Genomic DNA, 22,634 nt, shown 5'->3' on the forward strand with positions numbered 1-22,634 from the left:
TCTGGAGTCAGAACAAAATCCCGAGAAAGGTGAGGACAAGAAGTGTGTAGATATTGGGGGTGGATGGGACCAAAGTGAAAAGGTCATTTTGGAAGAGGACAGTTTTCTTTAAGGGCAGGCTTGAGAATCCATTACACATCAGCAGGACTCGGTTAACCAGTTCCTCCACTTAAGGGCTCTGAATTCTGAGTGTCTGTCACTGTAGAGGCTGGAGGAGGATCACAGGGATCCCACCACAGACTGGGCTCTTGCCTAGTGTTCTGTCCATGGTAACCAGCCTTCCTTCTCTTTATAAACACCCCAGACCTTATTAAAGCCAAGCAATTCCAGGCTAAGATGGCAGTTGATGTCTTAAGACGATGGAGGAAGCCTTCCTATCTGCAGAGTGTAAGGGAGACGGCAGTAAGGTGTGGCCACCCCACATCAGTGAAAGGGGCAGCTGAGTGTGTTTCCATGAAGTGTAGAGGGTGAGACGCACTTTATATCAAAGGACGTGTTCTTTTCCTGGCTCCACCACTGTTTGGCCCTGTAATTATTTAATTTTTCTGAACCCCTCTTTATTCTTTTATAAAATCAGACAATACTACCTGGCCTGTATTTGTCACAGGATCAAATGATATAAAGCAGGTGTAAAAAACTGTTTTGTAAAAACATAAACTCATGTCAAAGGGTAAAATAAATATCTGAAGGTTCTTGCTTCTCCTCTTTACTTCTGGGAGGAAGAAACCCAAAGCCTTCTCAGGACTAAATTAGACTGAGATAATTAGGTAACACTTCTAGGATGACAAGGATAATTTATTTTGAGGAGATCTATTGATGTAATACATCAGATCAATAGGTCAAGTAAGCAAAACCACACAACCCTTCAATAGATGGCTGAAAAATGCGTTGATAAAATCCAACACTCATTTCAGATATGAAAAATAGAAAAATAAAACCTTTAGGAATAAAATAATAATTTCTTAGAAAGAATAGTGTAGTTTACTGCATGTTGATATGTATAGTTTGATTACAAAAGCTTTAAAAGTTATTCACAATCCCATCAGTAAGAAATAGCCACCTACATCCCCTCTACTTTCAACCTTCCCTATATGTATGTATTTAGGAACTCATCTATTGTAAATGCAAAATTAGTATAATAAATATTATTTAATGAAAAAATTAAAAATCCTTCATGAATATTGGCCCCAACACTAAATATGACTCTATAATATAATTCTTAGTTATGTCAAAACAATCTATTATATGAATGCTCTATAATTTATTTAATTAATTTTCCACTGTTAGGAATTTGGGCTGATGTCTATACTATTATTACAAGCAATAATTAAGTAGATTCCCCACAGCATTGTTTATATTAGTGATATGACAGCAATGCCCAGTGGTAGGGGCTAACTTATATTAGGCTACATTTACATGTCTATACAATAAAATACAATTCAGACATTGATGCTCCTAATTAATACTTTTTGATATAGAAAGGTGTCCATAATATTGTCTTCAAAAAGCACTTTACAACAGAAGGTGATGTGTATACTAATCCCATTCTTGGAAAAAATATCATGAATCTGTATTTATAGAAAAAGGTCTAGAAAGACATACACAGAAGTATTAACGGTGGTTATCTCTGAATACTGGGGTTACACATACAATTTTTAATGTTTCTTTAAAAATATTTTTATAATTTAAGTGTAATAGTTGTAAATTTAAAAAGAATGCACACAAACATCCTATCCCCCAAGATACCAAAAAACAGAAACATCACAAGAATCTTGGAAGCATCAGGCGTAAGGGCCCCCACTTACACTGGTGATGTGTGGGTCGGTTGGTACAACCTTTCTAGAAAGTCATTTGGCCAGATTTACTAAACACAAAAAATTGTCATACCCTTAGACACAGTGATTCTGGGTCTATGAAGTTCCAAAAGAAATAATAAGAATATTAAATGCTATTTATAATGAGAAACATTGGACCTAGCGTCTGACAAAGGAGAATGTAAATAAATTATGGAACTGTGTATGATAGATTTTCCTGTATGTGCTTTTGGGGAATCCTGTGGCCCTATAGAAGGCAGTCTGTGCATTTTTTCTTTGAGTTGTCAGAAAGATCCTGTCCAGTTTTAACAGTATAAGGCTGTGTAAGTCCATCAACTAGCTTTATATAAACCATTCTAGAAAGTTCTTTGTCAGGGAAATTGTTTCGAACAGAATCTCAGCTTATTGCCCTCAAGTTTCTGTTACAATGATGGTCTCAGACAATCCTAGTAGTAGGGTAGACCCGTGGTCCCATTGTCTCATCTGTCTGTTTTCTGAGGCATCGCCACAAGTGGTTGTCTATCAGCGGCGTGCCGGTAAATAGTTAACAATGGGCCCTCTGATGGGAGAGTTGATTGAAGTGCAACATTTGCTAATTTCTGTGCAGCAGATGCTCCCATCATGACTGATGCAAGCTACCAACGTGATATCACTGAACTCAGAGTTGAGAAGAGACATACTATAGAACCACATTGTATAGGATTTCCACTACACAGATAGAATAGATGGAAGTAACCACAACGGCAGAAATGATAGCAAAATATAGTAAAGAATCAGAAAGTTGTAAAATTTAAGTATCTTCACCTTTTTAGTAGAAAATATTTCATTGTAAGCTTATAGAATTTAAATTTTAGTAATAGCTGTATTTAAGTGGCTTAAAATGTAACAGTTAAGTTCTCATGAGCCAATATAAACATTTTGAAAAATGCTTTAACAAGGAGTTGGGCTAAAATGGAGTTCTACCTGAATTTATAATAGATTTAAAAGTTATAGCTAGAGAATTCTAGATATTCTGGCACCTCACTGCCATAGCTGTCTCCATTGCTTTACTGTTGAAGGACTTGTGGCCTCCTGCATAAACCTTTCCGTCCTTCCATCTTTATACAGAGTTCACCCCAGTCAACTTGCTAAGTACATGAAAGTGGCTCTGGGCAACTTGGGCCCTTCCCTTCCTCGAACAATTCTTCCTTCCCCATTAGTGTCCCCATCTTCACCCCTATCTCTTCCTCTTACTTGCCTTCCTCTTGCCATTTATGAAGTTCAAGGCTCTCATGCTGAGTGCGAGGAATTAGTCATTTACACCTTGGTGTGAACATGTTTAACTCTGATTGTTACTTCTCTCAGCAAGTGGGACTTGTAAGTGAAACCTTATTTATAATTCTGGAATCACACTGACCGAGGCTGGAATCATAGATTTCGTATTATCTAGCTTTTGTGATCCTGGGTCAGCTAATTAACTTCTTTGAGCTTTGCTTCTTCCTTTCTCCAATGGGGGAGAATAAGAGTCCTTCCCTCCTAGACTTCTTATGAAGATTAGATGTGCTGATATATTCAGGGCAATTAGCATAGAGTTAGACACTTTAGGACTGCTCAATACATGGCATGTATATTTTTAGTATTTTATTGTTACGATTTCTGATGAAATGATTTTGGGTACCAAATGACAGTTTAGAGGGGTACTTAGGGGAGGCAGACACCTCTGCGATTGCCCTTTCCTTCTCTCCTTACCAGACAGTGCTCTGTCCTGTCTTAAAGCAACAAGGCCTTTTATTCTGGCACCATAACTCATCCAAAGTAGCTCAGCAGCACAACCTCAGGGTCGTTTTTTCTGAAGGCATTGATGTGATTTATTAAAGATGGTGAGGACCATGTAGGTGGAGGTTATTTTTAAATAATAAAATTAGAGGAATGTAGAGGAATTGCAGAATTCCATTTTCTAGACCGATTTGCTTTTTCTTCTCCTCCTTCCCCTTCCCCCTTCTCCCCTTCCTTGTCTTTCATCCTCATTCTCCTCCCATTTGTTCTTTCTCTTCTTCCTTCTCCTGCCCTTTCTGTTCCTTCCCCTGCCCTTTCTGTTCCTTCCCCTCCTCCTCCTCTTCCTTTTTGTCTTGTTCTCTCTCAGTCTTAGGCATTTTTATTTCTAGATCCTCAAGAAACATTTATTCTCTTAGGCTCCTGAGTGGATCTTACTTCTGAGATATCCTTAAGACTCTTTTGCCTTTATAGTGTTCTCTGCCACCAATCGTCTCCATCCGTACTTTGTTTTGAAATAAAGACATGTGTGTTTACTCAACTCAGAACCAGGCCTGCTACCTTCAACAGCCAGTGAGGTATAAATTTTGAATAACTAGATCCAGTGCACATTAACTATCTCACTTTGTGCAGTAATTTAGACATTCAAAGTGTCAATTTCCTCATCTGCAAAGTGGCAGTGATAAATCTTGCTGTGCTCTGGATATGGAGCTGTTGTGGGGGTCTAATGAATTATCTCAACTGGGCCAGGCGAGGTGGCTCACGCCTGTAATCCCAGAACTTTGGGAGGCTGAGGTGGGCGGATCACGAGGTCAGGAGATCGAGACCATCCTGGCTAACACTGTGAAACCCCGTCTCCACTAAAAAAAATACAAAAAATTAGCCAGACATGATGGCAGGCGCCTATAGTGCCAGATACTCGAGAGACTGAGACAGGAGAATCACTTGAACCAGGAGGCAGAGGTTGCAGTGAGCTGAGATCATGCCACTGCACTCCAGCCTGGGCAACAGAGCGAGACTCCATCTCAAAAAAAAAAAAATTATCCCAAGTGAAATGCACTGTAAGTGATAAAGCACCATGCACACACATGGTGGAAGTGGCTTGTTTTTCTGATAATATATCCGTGTATAAGAGGTCACAAATCCTATTAAACCCTCAGTCACCCTTCATAGATCTGGGCTTGGTGGTGGGACCATTTCCCACCACCTCAGCTTTGATGGTGAAGAGAGCTGGCTTTGGACTGACTTCTGAGATCAACTACTATTCTGGCATTTACTAGCTCTATGACTTTGGGTAGATTACAAAGCTTTCTGATCTCTTTTCCTCACCTATAAAATGTGCATAATGATACTTTGCTTGGAGGCCTGCTGGAAGGACTAAATGAATAATACATTCGAGGTGGTTAGTGAAGATGCAGGCACCTGCTACTCAATACCCCATCCCCTCAAATGGTGACCTGAGTGGTTCAGTCCTCCCTGAACCCCTCTGGCAGCCTGGCAGGCAGTATGGTCTCCCCAGCCTCAGCGTTGCCTTCACAAAGACCAAGTGTCTCGTTTGACCATGCAGTTGGGTCCTTGGAAAAGTGGGAAGAGGCAAGTACTGGTGATGGAACTCTCTTAGCTTATTCTTATATCAGAACCTTGTCTTTCTCTGGGCATCTGGTTTGCTCTGGAATAGCTGCCCTTTAATTTGCCCGAGGCCTGAGCAGCAGAAGGGGCCCCATTAAAACTGGGAGGCTAGCTTCCTGTGTCCCTACCCTCCTACTCTCCACCCCATCCCATCATTATCCTATCTGTTCTCCAACTCAATTTTAGTTTATAGGCGTTAAATTGCTGCTTATCCTTAAGGCCTGACTTTTCATCTTTCAGGGCTGCATGCATCTACCAGGAAGTACAATTAAGGAGATCGCCACAAACCCAGAAGAAGCTGGGAAGTTTGTCTTTGAAATCATTCCAGGTAGGCCACAACAGGTAGGACAGAGGTGCAATGCAGAAGTAAAATTCCCATTTTACTTCTGGATTCTAGAAGTCAAAGCTATATTTGGAGACTCATTCAACTAACTAACCAACCAGCCTATTGAGAACCCACAGTGGTTCTGTATACAGTTAATGAAGCTATTGCAGTTTATTAACTAGTATCAAGTGCTTGAATAATGCCCATGAAATAAGTAGGTAAGCATTTTGTTCAACTCTGTAAGCATTTCATGAGTGTGTGCTAGGAGCCAGGTACTGTACAAGGCACTGAGCCACTGACATGAAAAGTGCACCTTCTCTACTCACTAAAATGAACTCAGTCTAGAAGGTGAGTAGGTCATTAAATTTAACAGTTAAAATGTAAATGGAACCATGTGAAATTGCCATTTCGAAGGGTCAAAAATTATAAAAAGTCAACAGCCTCAGATGGTTCCACCCATTGCATCTCACCATTGCACACATGATTGGCACATTGGAGGGTGCCTCTTTCAAATCAAGAGTTTCCTTCCTCGAATGCATTTGGAACAAGGGGAGTTTGGGTCATGCTCCTGAATCTGCCATGCTGAGATGCTTCCACCCTTCTCCCTGTCTCTTGCTCCTATGCTAGCCCTAGCCCTGCCAGGGGCTCTGGGACTAGAGGTTAATCTGACTGTGTAGCCTTGCTGCTACTGTTGTACTGACCACAGCAGGGGAGGCCACGTGGCCCCTGAGTGCCTCTTTTCTTCCCCCTCTCCTTCCCACTCACACAAGGTGACTGTGTGCTTAAGAAAGTTGATGGAGAAGGCAGCATAGCATAGAGGTTAGAAGTGTCCAGTCTGGAGCCAGCCTGCCCTGACCCTGGCACTTACTATTTGTGTAAGAGGTTACTTAATTTCTCCTTGCCTCTGATTTTTTGTCTATAAAATGGGGATAATAATGATGATAGTGAGGATTAAATAAGGAAATCAATGTGAAGCATTTGATACAGTGCATGTCATATCAGTGTTTGATATTTGGGAATAATCTAGAGATAATTATAATGCAGAAAAAAAATCCTAAACTTGGCTATGACCATTTATAGAATACAAATAAAAAAATTTTTAAGTTCCTAGATGGTCCCCTCATGGGCACTGTCTTGCTTGTTTTTTTTGTTTTGTTTTGTTTTTGTTTTTGTTTTTTTGAAGTGGGGACAGAGTCTTGCTCTGTTGCCCTGGCTGGAGGGCAGTGGTGCGATCTGGGCTCACTGCAGCCTCTGCCTCCCCAGTTCAAGCAATTCTCCTGCCTCAGCCTCCCGAGTAGCTGGAACTAGAGGTGCATGCCATTATGCCCAGTTAATTTTTGTATTTTTAGTGGAGACAGGGTTTCACGTGTTGGCCAGGCTGCTCTCAAACTCCTGACCTCAGGCAATCCACCTGCTTCAGCCTCCTGAAGTGCTGGGATTACAGATGTGAGACACTGTTCCCATCCTCCCTTGCTTTTTAATCTGAAGATCTATCTTCCTCTCTTTCTCTTCAGAGGAAAAGCAGGAAAGCCTGCTTTTTCAGTCTCTCCTCACTAGGAATATCTCTCTCCCTTTCCACAAAGGTTATTCTGTTCTTAGGATGCCTCTCCCAGTGCAATTCATGGGACACAACCATCCATGGTAACATGTGTGTCCTAAAGCCTGGGTTTTCAATCTAGAGTAACCCTACTGAGAGATCCAGCTGAAGATTCACTGTGGGCTTTGCACCAAAAATACCTACTCTTCAAATTGCTATACCAGTGCAGGAGGAAGATTTGTTCTCTCATTATCATTCATGTTTGCAACAGTCTCCTGGCCTGCTAGAGGAATTCTCAGATTCTTTCTCTCTCTCTCTCTCTCTCTCTTTTTTTTTTTTTTTTTTTAAACAGAGTATTGCTCTGTCGCCCAGGCCGGAGTGCAGTGGTGCAATCTTGGCTCACTGCAAGCTCCGCCTCCCGGGTTCATGCCATGCTCCTGCCTCAGCCTCCCCAGCAGCTGGGACTACAGGTGCACACTGCCACGCCCGGATAAATTTTTGTATTTTTAGTAGATACGGGGTTTCACCGTGTTAGCCAGGATGGTCTCCATCTCCTGACCTTGTGATCCACCTGCCTCAGCCTCCCAGAGTGTTGGGATTACAAGCGTGAGCCACCACACCCGGCCTCTCTCTCTCTCTTACACACACACACACACCTCACACACATCTCATAAGGACAAATAATTCTAAAGTAATAATAAGATAGGAAACCATTTTCATAAAGATACCATCATCTTCCAAGGTTCCACCCAACCCTAAAGTGAGACATCCTTCATGTTATAACAGAGAATTTTGAGTTCCTCTTTTTATCATCCTCTTTTGCAAGATGATTCTCCGCAGCTAATGCTGGTATAAGAAATGGGCTTCCTAGATAGGATTCTGTCTCTGTGATCACCAGTTTTATTTGCACAAACACCACACAGAAACTTTTAATTGTAGTCATGCTAGTTTTTTTTTTTTTTTTTTTTTTTTAATTGAGGGTAGGCAACAATTTAGGGTAGGCTTCCCTCTCACTACTGACCTTTCATAGAATAACTATCTATTCTCCTCCCACCCCAGGGAATCACTAGGGATAAGAGGTTGTTCCTTCTGTTGCATATGCTATCTCATTTAGTTCTCATACTACTTTATGATCTGTTGTCACTCATTTATACAACAACTTCATTGAGCATCTCCTATGAGCCAAGTACTATTGCAGGACTGGGAATGTGGCAAAGAACTAAGCAGCCTGCATGCACCTTATGTGGGAAGAGACTAGCAGCAAACCAAATATATGGGCAAATTATGTAGTTTTTCTGATAGGATAACAATTATGGGGAAAATTAAACCAAAGAGAGAGAAGGTGCTGGCTGAGACGGTTGACTGGTTATTGTGAACAGAGCCGGCAGAGTTTGTGTCATTAAGAAGGTAACCTTTGGGCACAGATCTGAAGGCAATGAGGGAGTCAGCTAAGAGCACAGCTGGAGGAAGAGCATTCCAGGAAGTGGAAATTGCCAGTGCAAAGTCTCTGAGTCTATTTCATATGTTCAAGGAAGGTCAAGGAGGCCAGTGTGGTTAGAGTGAAGTGATGGCAGGAGACAAAAATAGGACATTTGCTCAGGGGTGGGCACAGATTTCATAGACAGTTGTAGGCAATGTGAGAACTTTAGCTTTTCTGCTAGAAGGATGGGAAGCCACTGGAACGTTTTGAGCAGAGGTGTGACATGACATAACTCATGTTTTAAAATTCTTTTGAATTGAAAATAAAAGTAAGTAGTGGGGACAAGAGCAGAGCAAGGAGGTTAGTGAGGAGGCTTTTGCAAGAATCCAAGTCAGAGATAGCAATGATGAAGGGCTGTGAAGTAGGCAATTTCTGATCACATTTTGAAGGTAGGGAGGGCTTCATTTGCTAATTAATTGGATGTAGGAAAAAGAAATCAACATTGACTCCAAAGTTTTGGCCTAAACAGTGGAAAATATGGATTTGCTGAGATTTGTGCACGTAGCAAGTTTTTTCAGGGTATGGGGGATAAGGGCATCAGTTTTGGACATATTAAATAATATCTCCATTGCACCTGTAAGGAAACTATTGCTCAAGACAATTTAGCTACTGCAGTGATGGAGGTAAGAACAAGATATTAAGGGATAATAGAATAAGGACTCCCCACTCAACTTGGAGTAGGGGGAAGAAAGGTCCCTAAAAAAGGTAACATTTGAGTTGGGTTTTAAAGAATGGACAGGAGTTCCTCAGGCAGATTAAGAAAAGAAGAGATGCCCATTTCCAACAAGAGAAACAGCCCAATGGGTAACACATGTCGAACAAGCTGTGTTTAAGTCAGATAAATTGTGCCTGGGGTCAGAGTTGCTGTTCATGAGCTTTGTATTAATGTCAGTCAATTCCTCTTAATGAAAGTCTGTCCTAGCACCCCAATTATGCCCAAACACAACAGAAACCTTTCCAACCCCCTTTGGTTCTTGTCTCTTGGACCTATCTTAATATCATCAAGCTTCACATTATTTCACCCTTTGGTACAACCTGATTCTCAATCATCCTGTCATCAGGTCATCAGCTCTCCTAACCAGAAGAATTAGTCCATGGAAGTCCTCTTCATTCAGGAACACCTTGAGACCTGGGTGTTTCCCAGTGGGGTTGCTCATGACAGAACAAAAGGACCTCCCAGGACTCAGGGTAAACTGAGAAGGCATGTTTTAACAACATATTGACTGGAGTTGAGGCATGGTGGAGAGAGAGGGGAAAAAGACACCAGATAAATTTTGTCCAAGGTCAAACTTAGAAGCAATATGGGCCAGTGGAATCTTTCATGGGAGTAAGGAGACCGACGGACTTGCCCTGCATTTGGCAGCAACTCACTGGATACTGATGGACTGGTGCTTTCGCATCCCTGGGATTCAGTTCTATTATCTATAAAATGGAAATAATACTAACTCCTTATTCTATTTCAAAGGGATATTGCAATTCCTAGAGGGTCTTTTCATTCTTCCCTGAGTATTTTTAACTTACCATTTTACTTCTGAAAACACCCAGTTCTCAGGATACTCTCAATGCCTAGGGTTTTAATGGACTGAGCCTTCCAGTCAGAAAAGCTGATGACCCAATGACAAGATGGATTCAGAATCAGGTTATCCCAAAGGGTGAAGGAAGGTGAGGCTCAGTGATGTTAAGATAGGTCCAAGAGACCAGAACCAAAGGGGATTTGAAAGTCTTTTCCTGCCCTGCAGGGAAATACAGGTTTAGGCACAACTACTCAGCTAGAACAAGCTCTCTGAGGGAGATGGCCTGCCATTGTGAGAAGAATGGGTTGATGCTTACAAAGGCACTTTGAAATTTAATAGTATCCCATAATTGAAAGGGATCACTATTATTTTCTTGTCCCCGCTAAGACCTTTTTATTTTAACCAACTAAAGAAAATCCCAACTTTGAGGATTTCCATTTGTAAGCAGGTCCATGGATGAAGTTAGAGTTCAAGTCTCAGATCTGACTAACTAACTTCATGGTCTAAGACCTGTATTTGATACTCTTCTTTTCCCTCTCTTGCTTCTTTCTCCCTAGTTTTCACTTTCCCACATTCTTTCCCTTCATCTCCTTCTCCCTGCTCTCTGTTGCCTTCAATTTCTCCCACCTTTTTTGTCCATTTGAGAACACCAACCGAGGAAACACTACACCTATCTATAACCTTAGGTTTGAAGTGAAAATGGTAAAGAAAGTTCTAACAAGTTTCATGTATCCATTAACTGAGTATTGAGAACTTACATTTGCAAGGTCTTGTGTGGTCAGGAGAGCAGAAATATGAACACCAAGCACGAATTTTGTGAAAAAAGCACACATGTACTCACTGTCACTCCCACCTGAGGTTGTCATCTCCTACCCTACCCCTGCAACTGAGCTCAAGGCTAGCTTAGGAAAGTATCCGTGACTGGCGTGATGATCTAAGGTCTTCTAACTTTTATGGGCTGAATTGTCTCCTCCATGCTGAAACTGCACCACGAACTTCCTTTTCCTTTTGGCAGGAAATGACTTCTGTCCTCTTAATGAAAGCAGCCCTCAGCCCCAGCTACGCCAATTGCAAACCATTGTGTTCAATGATTTGTCCGTAGAGTTAGAGCTTCAGCAAAAACAGTAAGAGTGCCCGGATATCCAGGTCCACTGAGGATAATTAGACAACACATTTGTGTTGTTTGGCTGGTAGTGATTCACTGAACCAAGAAATCAATTTAGGTCTTGTTCCCTTCCCTTCCCCTTGCTCTCATACCCTTATCACTCTAAGACCTTCACAAGTGCTACTTCTTCCTCCAGCCTCATGGGACCAGAATCGCATGGGACAGGACTCCTATGTCCTCATGGCCAGCTCCCAGGCAGAGATGGAGGAGTGGGTTAAATTCCTCAGGAGAGTTGCTGGCACACCCTGTGGAGGTAAGGACCCCTGCAGGCTTTCCTGGGCAGGTGCCTATGACATCTCAGGGAGTAGGAAGTAGCTCCAGATGTGATAGCTCCTTGAGCAGTGCTCAAGGGAGACAACCAGAAAACAGTTATCCGCATGCCCATGGCCAAGTCCTCTGTCAAATGTGGAGGAAAAGTGGGCTCAGAGCTTCTAGCTTCCCACCCCCTGCACCACCCGGGTCATCTCAAAGAGCCATCTCCAAATTAACTGGACGGAAGGCAAGTCTTTTGCACTGAGTAAATGTGTATGATATCTGGAGGTAGTCCTTTCTCCTCTCTGGGTCAAAGTACTCTCATCTGTAAAATGAATGGGTTGGAAGAGCTGACCCTGCGTCCCCAGCAGCACTGGCTCACGCAGCACCACGAGTCGGCCTGGTTCTGGGAACTGATGGCAAGAGCTATGCTGAAAGCGTAAGTTAGGCTGCATAAGTCAGCGCAGGAAAATAAAGCTGCTGTCCAAAAGAAGGATGATCAGACTGGGGAAAGGTTCAGGAATTGTGTCTCAAGTCTTGCAGGTGTACAGTGAATTCAGCATTCAACACTTTTCTGGGTTTCACAACTCAAGAATTAGAGCTCTCTGGGAATCCTGGTGATGTTTCCACATTTGAGGAGGATCCTGACTAAAGAAAACAGATGCAAAAACCATCTGAAATTAACAAACATATGAATCTAGTATGTTTCCCTCCTTTTACAAAAATATGAAAAAAACGGACAGTTCTCAAGTTAACATTTTCCTTCAACTTTTTAGGAGCACGCCTACTTGTGTCAACTCCAGATAACCTTAAATATATAATTATGTATTGACTGTGTGGTCTGTTATTTTGGAAATCATTTAGGGAGGCTTTCATAGTTTGAATATTAAATATTTATTTCATTGGCCAACAGCTTATTTCAGAAATTTCAAGAATACCACAATAATTTTGTGGAGAGTAAAGAAAAAATACTCCACCAGAGGCATTTTTGTGTTTTGCTTTCATCTGCTCTTTACATCTACACACTTTTTTCAGAATGACACACTTAAAATTTATATGCAATTTAGTACCTTTGATTTTATGGCTTAATCATTTTCCCCAAGTTGCTATGGAATGTTAATTGATACATGTCAGAGTTTATTTGGTACAAATAGAAATTGTATCCAATGATGTTAAACAACCAAGAGAGATTTGCTGGTTAAACACATTAGCTTCTCAAAGAAACCAAGAGCAGGAGCTACCAAGAGGTTTTATAAGAGTCTGGGACCAAGAAAGGGGACATTAGCATTGATTTTACCCTGTCTGTTTCTCTGGGAGCACATGACCTGCAGGTACGTAATTAGCCAACATGCTGGAAGATCTTAGCTGTGACCATCCTTATTGTGCTGGATTATGAGATTGTGAGCCACCCTTTTCTGTTTTCTCCAGTCCAGTGTTTTAAGCTATCTGCATAGACAAGGGTAGTGGATGTTGCCTAATCATGCACCTGCTCTCTGAGTCAAAATGGTATCCGTGTACTTTCACTAGGTTCTGTGACTACTGTGATGCTTGACTGAGCCTTGCCATAGTGAACTGCTGTACTCTGTCATGATACACATGGGGATTTCACCCTCGCCGCACCCCAAGACCACCACCTGAGGAGCAAGTCAAGCATAAGTCCTGTAGGCGGTGGAAAGTCCAGAGAAGGGGAAATCAGAGTGCAACACCACTTACTTTTCAAAGAACAGTGTTGCCTCTGATGCAGCATCTCAGATTATTATTATTATTATTATTTTTGAGATGGAGTCTCATTCTGTCTCCCAGACTGGAGTGCAGTGGCACGATCTCGGCTCACTGCAACCTCCCTGCCTCCCGGGTTTGAGCGATTCTCCTACCTCAGCCTTCTGAGCTGCTGGGATTACAGGCATGTGCCACCACACTCAGCTAATTTTTGTATATTTAGTAAAGATGGAGTTTCACCTTGTTTTGGCCAGGCTGGCCTCCAACTCCCGACCTTAGGCGATCCACCCGCCTCGGCTTCCCAAAGTGCTGGGATTATAGGCATGAGCCACTGTGCCCAGCCGTATTTAAAGTTACTATCCAAAATCATAGATCCCAGAACGTGAGGGCATTTTTAAGACAGTATAGAGTCTCATTTGAGGCCACTGGGCAAATCAGAAATGTGTTCTTACTATTTGTAAGTTAGGGATGTTGGTCTTAAAGGGACAAACGACCTGTCCCATGGGTCCGCTCCTTTGCCACAGCACATTGCCACTTGGAAAGAACCTCTAACATGGGTTGACTAGATGGTCATGCCTCCCAAATACTGTGAAGTCACTGAGACATGTTGCTGCCACCTCTTTCTAGCCCTTTGTGAAATTATCTAAGGCCTTTTCCACCCAGAGCCTGCTCCCTTCCCACCACCTTCATCACTACCAACCCGACGGAGATGGAATCCTTTCATGTCAAATTACAGCACTAGCCTTGAAACTCATCTTCACATGTTCACCCCCACCTTCTTACAAAATGTTTTCAACAGAGTGGCCAGAGTGAGCCCGTTAAACCTGTCATATCAAGATTCCTCTCAGTTCAGCATTCTCCAATAGCTTCCTTTCTCACTCAGAGTAAAAGTCAAAGCCTTATAATGATCTTATAGTGCACAGTCTGCCCGCCGCCCCCACTCCCGCATTTCCCCTCTGACCTTGTTTTCTAGAACCCTCTTTTATGCTCATTTCACTCTAGCTTCACCAGCCCCCTCAAACATCCTACCCGTGTTCCTGCCTTCAGGTCCTTGCACTTGCTGTTTCCTTTGCCTGGAATCCTCTTTCCCCAGGCAGCTGCATGGCTTGGTCCCTTACTGTCTTCAAGTCTTTGCTCAAACATCACCTCAGTAAGCCTTCCTCTGTCATTCTGTTTAACACTGAATCCCTTCCTTACCCCTCAGTTCTGCCTTGCTTTGCTCCTTGGCACATACCCTCTTCTAATGTGCTAAATATTTTACTCGTTTGTTTTGTTCCTAGCTAGACTCCCCTCACTGGAAGGAGAGCTTCAATCTACTTGGCAGGAATTGTTTTTCTCTTTTTTTGTACAGTACCGTATACCAGAATCTAAACAGTGCTCAATAGAGATTTATTAATCTAATAGGTGAAAGAATGATGTCATTTTCCCATAGCAGCACTATGTTCTGCTCCCTCAGTAGGCTCTCCTCTGTTAGATGATGATCAACTTATCTGAGAAGTTATTCAGTAAATGGGTTGTACCCTCTAGAATTATACTATCTTTCTCCAAGTATGTCAGTGGTGAGTCTTGGTGAAGCTCTTTATGGTACAAAGACCCCCCTTGGAGAATCTGATGAAAGCTATAGAAACTCTCCCCAGAAAAATACCTAGACACAAACAATTTTGCTTTTGACAGCAAAATATTTTCAGACACCTGTAGCCCATCTGTACACCCTAGGGAATGAATCCCAATTTTAAATTTTAGAAGTTACTCTGGTGACAGTTGTGCAGAGCTGATACCTCTTCTGGCTTGCATCCCCTTTTGGGCTTCTTTTCTCCCTTGACTGGAGAGACAGTCTACATGGTCTTCGTGGCATTCCCAACCTCTTCCTCAGGGCTTCTCCTGCCTGTAGCTGGCTCTGAGTGTTCCTCTCACCTTAGAGGGCAGCACACTGGTGTTTCAGCCTTTTTCTTATCAGTGGGCTAATTTCTTGCCACCCTTTCCTAAGGGCTTGTGACTTCTGAAAACTCATTCTCAGCTTACTCTTGCCCATTTCCTCCAAACTACTCCCTCCTTTTAGTAAGACAGGCATGCCTTCTCTGGATCTCCACACTGAAACCTGGTCCTTGTCCCATCTCCAGGGAGCAAGGAGTCCAAATTGCAAATCGTCACTCTGTCCAGACCTGCTTTTGTCCTGTTCCTCCGGAGATGAGTCATCTGAGGTTTTGCTCAGGCTATTGCTGAGCCAGGAAACAATGCATTACATTTTCTCCTTTATCCAACCCAGTTTTAAGGTCCTGAAACAGGTCCTGTGTTTTTCAAATTATTATTATTAGTATAAATTTATGGAGTACAGGTGCAATTTTGTTACATGCATAGATTGTGTGGTAGTGGCTAGGTCTTTTAGGGTACCCATCATCCAGATAACACATATTGTACCTATTAAGTAATTTCTCATCATACACCCCCTTCCATCCTCTCATCCTTCTGAGTTTCTGTTGTCCGTAATTCCATACTCTATGTCTGTGTGTACACGTTACTTAGCTCCCACTTATAAGTCAGAACGTGTGATATCTGTCTTCTTGTGTCTGCCTTGTTTCACTTAAAAATGACTTCTAGTTCCATTGATGTTGCTGTTGCTGCAAAAGACATGATTTCATTCTTTGAAATGTCATATTTACTATTATTTGGCTGAACAGTAAGTATTCCATTGTGTATATATACTATATTTTCTTTATCCAATCATCTGTTGATGGACAGTTAGGTTGATTCCATATCTTTGCTATTATAATAATCATGTGAGAAACATATAAGTGAAAGTATCTTTTTGTTATAATGATTTTCTTTCCTTAGGGTATATATCCAGTAGTGGGATTGCTGGATCAAATGATAGTTTCATTTTTAGTTTCCTTTCTGAGAAATCTCCATACAGTTTTCCATAGAGGTTGAACTAATTTACATTCCCACCAACAGTGTATGTGTTCTCTTTTCTCTGCATCTTGACCGACATCTGTTACTTTTTTACTTTTTGATAATTGCCATTCAGACTGGTGTAAGATGCTACCTCATTGTGGGTTTTATTTGCATTTCTCTGATGATTATTAATGTTGAGGATTTTTTCATATGCATGTTGGCCATTTGTATGTCTTCTTTTGCAAAATGTCTGCTCATGTCCTTCACCCACTTTTTAATGGGATTATTTGGTTTTATTATTGTTGAGTTATTGGAGCTCGTTGTAAATTCTAGATATTAGTCCTTTATCATATGCATACTTTGCAGCTATTTTCTCCCATTTAGTAGATTGTCTGTTCACTCTGTTGATTCTTTTGCTGTACAGAAGCTTTTTAGCTTAATTAAGTCCTATCTGTCTATTTTTATTTTTGTGGCCTGTGCTTTTGCGGCCTTAGTCATGAATTCTTTGCCTAGACCAATGTCCAGAAGAGTTTTCCCTTGGTTTTATTCTAGCATGTTTATAGTTTCAGATTTTACATTTAAGTTTTTCATCATCTTGAATTTATTTTTGTATATGGTGAGAGACAGGGCTCCAGTTTCAGTCTTCAGTGTTTGGCAATCAGATTTTCCCAGCACCACTTATTGAAAAGGGTGTCTTTTCTCCAGGGTGTGTTCTTATAGACTTTGTCAAAGATCAGTTGACTATACATATGTGGCTTTACTTCAGGGTTCTCTGTTCTGTTCCATTGATCTATGTGTCTGTTTTTATACCAGTGACATGCTGTTTTGGTTACCACAGCCTTGTAGTATAATTTGAAGTCAAGTTATATGATACCTCCAGCCTTGTTCTTTTTGCTTAGGGTTGCTTTGGCTATTTGAGCCCTTTTTTGGTTAAATATAAATTTTAGAATTTTTTTTCTAGTTCTATGAAGAAATGACATTGGTATTTTGATAGGAATTGCATTGAATCTGTAGATTGCTTTGGGTGGTATGATTATTTTAATGATATTGATTTTTCCAATGCATGAGCATGGAATTTTTTTATTTGTTTGTGTCATTTACAATTTCTTTTGTTAGTATTTTGCAGTTTTCCTTATAGAGATCTTTCATCTCCTTGGTTAAATATATTCCTAGGTATTTTATTTTTTATAGCTATTGTAAATCAGAATGCCTTCTAGATTTTGTTTTCAGCTAGATCATTATTGCTGTATAGAAATGCTACTGATTTTTGTATGTTGATTTTGTATCCTGAAACTTTACTGAATGCATTTATCAAATCTAAGAGTTTTTTGGTGGAGTCTTTAGGTTTTTCTAGATATAAGATCACATCATCAGCAAGTAGGGATAATTTTACCTCCTCTTTTTCAATCTGGTTGCCTCTTATTCCTTTCTCTTGCCTAATTACTCTGGGTAGCACTTGCAGTACTCTATTGAGTAGGAATGGTGAAAGTTGACATCCCTCTTTTGTTCCAGTTCTTAGAGGGAATACTTTCAACTTTCTCCCATTTAGTATGATGTTGGCTGTGCATTTGTTGCATGTGACCTATATTATTTTGAGGCATGTTCCTCCGATGCCTAGTTTGTTGAGAGTTTTTATTCTGAACAGATGCTGAATTTTATCATATGCTTTCTCTGTGGCTGTTGAGATGATCATATGGTTTTTACCTTAATTCTGTTTGTGTGATGTATCACATTTATTGATTTGTGTATATTGAATCGTATACATATAGACTTTGTCAAAGATTCCTGATATAAAACTTATTTGATCATGGTGTATTATTTTTTTGATGTGCTGTTGGATTTGGTTTGTTAGTATTTTGTTGAGGATTTTTGATCCTATATTCATCAGGGATATTGGTCTGTAGTTTTCTTTTTGGTTGTTCTTATGTCCTTGTCTGGTTTTGGTATCAGATTGATAATGACCCTGTAGAGTGAGTTAGGGAGAATTCTCTCCTTCTTGGTTTTTTGGAAGAGTTTCAGGAGGGTTGGTATTAGATTGTCTTTGTATGTTTGGTAGAATTCAACTGTAAATCCATCTGGTTCTGGGTTTTTCTTTTTTGGAAGATTTATTATTACTGATTCGATCTCACTACTCATTGTTGGTCTCTTCAGACTTTCTATTTCTTCCTGCTTCGATCTTGGGAAGTATATGTTTCTAGGAATTTATTCATTTCCTCTAGGTTTTCTAGTTTGTGGGCATCTGGTTGCTAATAATAATCTCTGATGATATTTTGTATTTCGATGGTATTAGTTGTAATGTCTCCTTTTTCATTTCTGATTTTGTTTGTTTGGATCTCTTTTTTTCTGGGTTAGTCTAACTAGAAGTTTAACAATTTTGTTTATCTTTTTGAAAAGCCAACTTTTCATTTTGTTGATCCCTTGTATTGTTTCTTTGGTTTCTATTTCATTTAGTTCTGCTCTGATCTTTGTTATTTCTTTTCTTCTGCTAATTTTGAGTTTGGTCTGTTGTTGTTTAGTTTCTAGTTTCTTGAGATTTGAAATTAGGTTGTTAATTTGTACTCTTTCTACTTTTTGATGTAGGCATTTAATGCTATTAACATCCCTCTTTGCACTGCTTTTGCTGTAGCTTACAGGTTTTGGTATGTTTTTGTATTTTCATTTGTTTAAAAAATTTTTAGATATCTATCTTAATTTCTTCATTGACCCAATGATCATTCGGTAGCATGTTGTTTAGCTTCCATGTATTTGTATAGTTTTCGAAGTTCCTCTTGGTATTGATTTCTAGTTTTATTCCACTGTGGTCTGAGAAGATTCTTGATTTCAGTTTTTAAAAATTTGCCAAGACTTGTTTTGTGGCCTGACATATGGCCTGTTTTGGAGAATGTTCCCTGTGTTGTTGAGAAGAATGTATATTTTGCAATTGTTGTATAGAATGTTCTGTAAATGTCTATTTGTCCCATTTGGTGTAAAGTCTAATTTAAGACTTTTTAATTGACTTTCAGTCTAGATGATCTGGGTAATGCTGAGAATGGGGTGTTGAGTCCCCACTATTATTGTGTTGCTGTCAATCTGTTTTTCAGTTTTAGGTCAGTAATACTTGTTGCATGCATCTGGGTGCTCCAGTGTTGAGTGCGTATGTATTTAGAATTGTTATATCAGTTGGTTTATGTAGTTGCAAATGACTCACTTTGTTCATTCATTTTAATTCTTTTTTCTTATTTTTGCCTGGCTGAGTTATTTAAAAATACTTGTATTCGAGTTCAGAAATTCTGCCTTTTGCTTGGTCTAGTCTACTGTTGTAGCTTTTGAATGTTTTCTGTAATTCCTTCCATAAATGTATTTTTGTTCCAGAATTCCTGTTTAGATTTTTAAAAAGGTATCTATCTTCTTGGTAAATGTATCATTCATATCCTGAATTGATTTTCTGATTCCTTCGTATTGATTTTAGATTTCTCATGCATCTAATTAGGCTTCCTTAAAATCAATATTTTGAATTCTTTATCTGGCATTTTGAGTTTTTTTGGTTAGGAGCTATTGCTAGAGAATTATTGTCTTCCTTTGAGGGTGTTGTATTACATTGCTTTTTCGTGCTTCCTGCCTTGTTACACTGATTTCTGCACATCTGAAGCAATAGTCACTTCCTCTTATTTTTGAATTTACATTCATTATGGGGTGGGGACATTTTTTCTTGAAGATGTGACTATGATGTTGGTTGGGTAGGACCGTTTGGCTTTGCTTCTTAGTGTGTGCAGTGGTGAAGATGCTGTATGATTTCCTTGGTCATAAATAGCCTTAGTGGTATCTGGATTCCTTAGTGTGTTAGGATGCAGTTATTGGTTACTTTTTCAGGTTTCAGTGGTAGCAGTGGTGGGCCAAGTGTGTTTCCTTGTGACCCCAGGCAGCATATGCTGGCACCTGTACTGGCAGTTCCAGGCAGGCCGATTTTTGGGCCTGTGGGTGGCTTTTTTGGATGCTGATTGTAGTAGTGGTATACAGGGCAGGTGAGTGGGCTTTTGACCTTTTGGGCAGTGAGGATGATGGGGGCAGTGGGCGTAGCAGTGGTCATGAAGTGTTCTTCTAGTTCTCAAGCTCCGTGCTTTTGTGTTAGCAGTTGTTTCAATGGGCTGCGTGGGCCAGCCTCCAGGCTAGTAGATAGTGTTTGCAGGTAAGAACCAGTTGTGGGGGTAGCATGGAGATTTATGCCTGACCTCTGTTCCCCAGGAGAGGTATTGGGGTAACCCAGGTGGTAGTTGGGTGGTGGAACATCCAGGAGCCTGGATCCCACACTCTGTCTTAGAGTAGGGGACAAAGTTGGGCAGAACTGGACCAAGCAAGCTTGTACTCAGGCCCTCCAATGGCATATGCATGCACCAGCCTTGATTAGGGGGTAGAGGAAGTCCTTAGGCCCCTTGTGAAATGCTTGGTGAGGGGCAACCTTTGCTGTCCTAAAGTCTTAGGATAGGGAGGATAGGGCTGTCCCAGTGGCCACTGTTTGGCCCACAGGAATGAGACTTGCGTTCGTCTCACACCCTAGTCCCAGCAGAGTTCCCTCCTCCATCCTGGCTATGGCAGCCAACTTGGCCACCCAGTCAGTCCTGGCAGGCTGCATCTAGTCCACAACTCAGCCCTAGGCCATAGGAGATGCCACTCAGCTGAAGACGAAGCCTCCACAACAACTCTCCTTTTGCTTAGGACCTGGGATGGTGGTGTGCCCAGTTCCAATGCCAGTGACTGGAGCCCACTCCACACTTGCTTCTCAGAACTGGCTACAGGGGTTCATCCCCCACTCAAGCCCCAGTCCTGCAAGCACCACCCACGTTCCCCCATGCACAGTCTGTAAGAGCTCGGATCCAGAATGTTGTCCCACAGCAGTCAGTTAGGTTTCAAAAAGGGTGTAGGACATTCCCTGGAGCAGTTCCTCATCATAGTCTTCTTGCCACTCCCCAAGTTAGATTCGTGGTGTGGGAGAGTCAAGGTGCTCTCCTACGGCCTGGATTGTATAATTCCCCAGTGGGAAAGTGGACAGCAGAAAGGCACTCACTCACCCTTTCCCATTTGGGGGATTCACTCCCCTTTCCCAGCTGGCCTCAGCCACACAGCCTTCCTGTTTCCTTCTTCCTGGATTTCAAAGCTTCCTCTCACTTTTTTGCTGAACTCCCAAGTTCCTTCTTGAACACTGCATTTAAATAAGTGTGGAGTCAGATGAGTCCGTGATTCCTGGCCCATGAATGAATGGAGAATAAACACTGGGTTGGCAGCATGAGACAGCACACTAGCTTGGTTCCTCTAAGTGGATGAGATTACTGGAAATGCTCGTAGTCAGCCATCTTGAAAAAGAAGATCTTGTGTTTTAAGCATCATTGCGTGTTTGCCAACAGGAGGTATACGGTATGTAAATATTGAATTGTTATGTACCTTGGATTTCTTTTCTCCTTTCATTCTTTTAAGTTCTCTGCACCCTTCCGAGCATGATTTCACAATCCATAGCACAATTTAGCCTGGAGGGGTGTGCAGTCATTGTTATTCCACGTGTTCTGGTCTTTCTCACCAGCTACATTCGATATTAAAAGAGATGATGTTTACTTATTTCCATGAATTCCCTCATCTCCCCTGCCCCCAGCTGCTAGCAACAGACAGATACTTATTTTTTCATTTGGTCAACAACTCTTTCTTTAATATGTGCCATGTCCCCAGATCTATGCTAACACTGGGGCACGACTGTGAGAAAGAGAGAGAGAGAGGAGAGAAAAAAAGCCAAAATCTTTTCTCTCAAGGAGCTCACAAACTAGGAGAAGACACAGCAATTACTTTTAAAGAGCCAAGGGAAAACATAGTTACAACTGTGAAAAGAGCCATGTGGGAAAAACACATGACGCCATATGGGGAAAAAATATCTTTGTCAAGTAGGTCAGGGAAGGCTTCCTTGAAATAGTGATGATTAAGCTTAACTCTGTAAGGCCAGCAGAAGCTAACTAGACAGAGAAGGGGGAAGCAGAATGGTGTCTTTGTCACAGGGAATAGCATGTGCAAAGGTCCTGTGACAGAAAGAAGAACAGGCTCTGGAGTAAGGGGAGGGTAATAAAAGCGGAGATCGCTTTGTTAAGGATGTTTGTCTTCATCCTAACAGCTAATAGGTAGTCACTGGGGCTTTCAAGCAAGAAGGTGAAAAAAATCAGATTCTATTTAAAAGATCATTCTAGTTGCTGTATGGAAAATGGATTGGGCTGGAGGTGGCAGATCAGAATGAAAGCAGGAGACCAGATATGAAACTCAAGCCATTGTCCAGGCAGAAAGGACAGATGGTGGGTTGGACACTGGTGGTTTCAGTGGAGATGCAGAAAAGCAAACAGGTTTGTACAATGTTTTGGAGGTAACATTGCCAGGCTGTGGGAGTGAATATGACATGCAGAGAGAATGTGGAGTCAGACGAGTCCGTGACTCCTGGCCTATGAATGAACGGAGAATAAACACTGGGTTGGCAGCATGAGACAGCCCCAGGGCCCTTCCTGACAACCTTGACCGTTTCCCCATAATGCTGAGAGCCCATTTGCCTTC

General features: G+C 41.3%; 1 protein-coding gene across 2 annotated transcripts in view; it reads left to right on the forward strand.

Moving 5' to 3' along the window:
- Positions 1-22,634, forward strand: part of ARHGAP25 (Rho GTPase activating protein 25) — a 90,793-nt gene that overhangs the window by 40,983 nt on the left and 27,176 nt on the right. Inside the window, exons 3-4 of one of the 2 annotated variants that reach the window (XM_025353735.1) lie at positions 5,436-5,523; positions 11,353-11,469. In XM_025353735.1, coding sequence (XP_025209520.1) covers positions 5,436-5,523; positions 11,353-11,469 — 205 coding nt within the window. The remainder of the gene's footprint in view (positions 1-5,435; positions 5,524-11,352; positions 11,470-22,634) is intronic. The other variant, XM_025353737.1, reaches the window with a different exon arrangement.

This window comes from Theropithecus gelada, chromosome 13 (assembly GCF_003255815.1).
Source record: "Theropithecus gelada isolate Dixy chromosome 13, Tgel_1.0, whole genome shotgun sequence".
In the NCBI taxonomy this organism is placed as follows: Eukaryota; Metazoa; Chordata; class Mammalia; order Primates; family Cercopithecidae; genus Theropithecus; species Theropithecus gelada.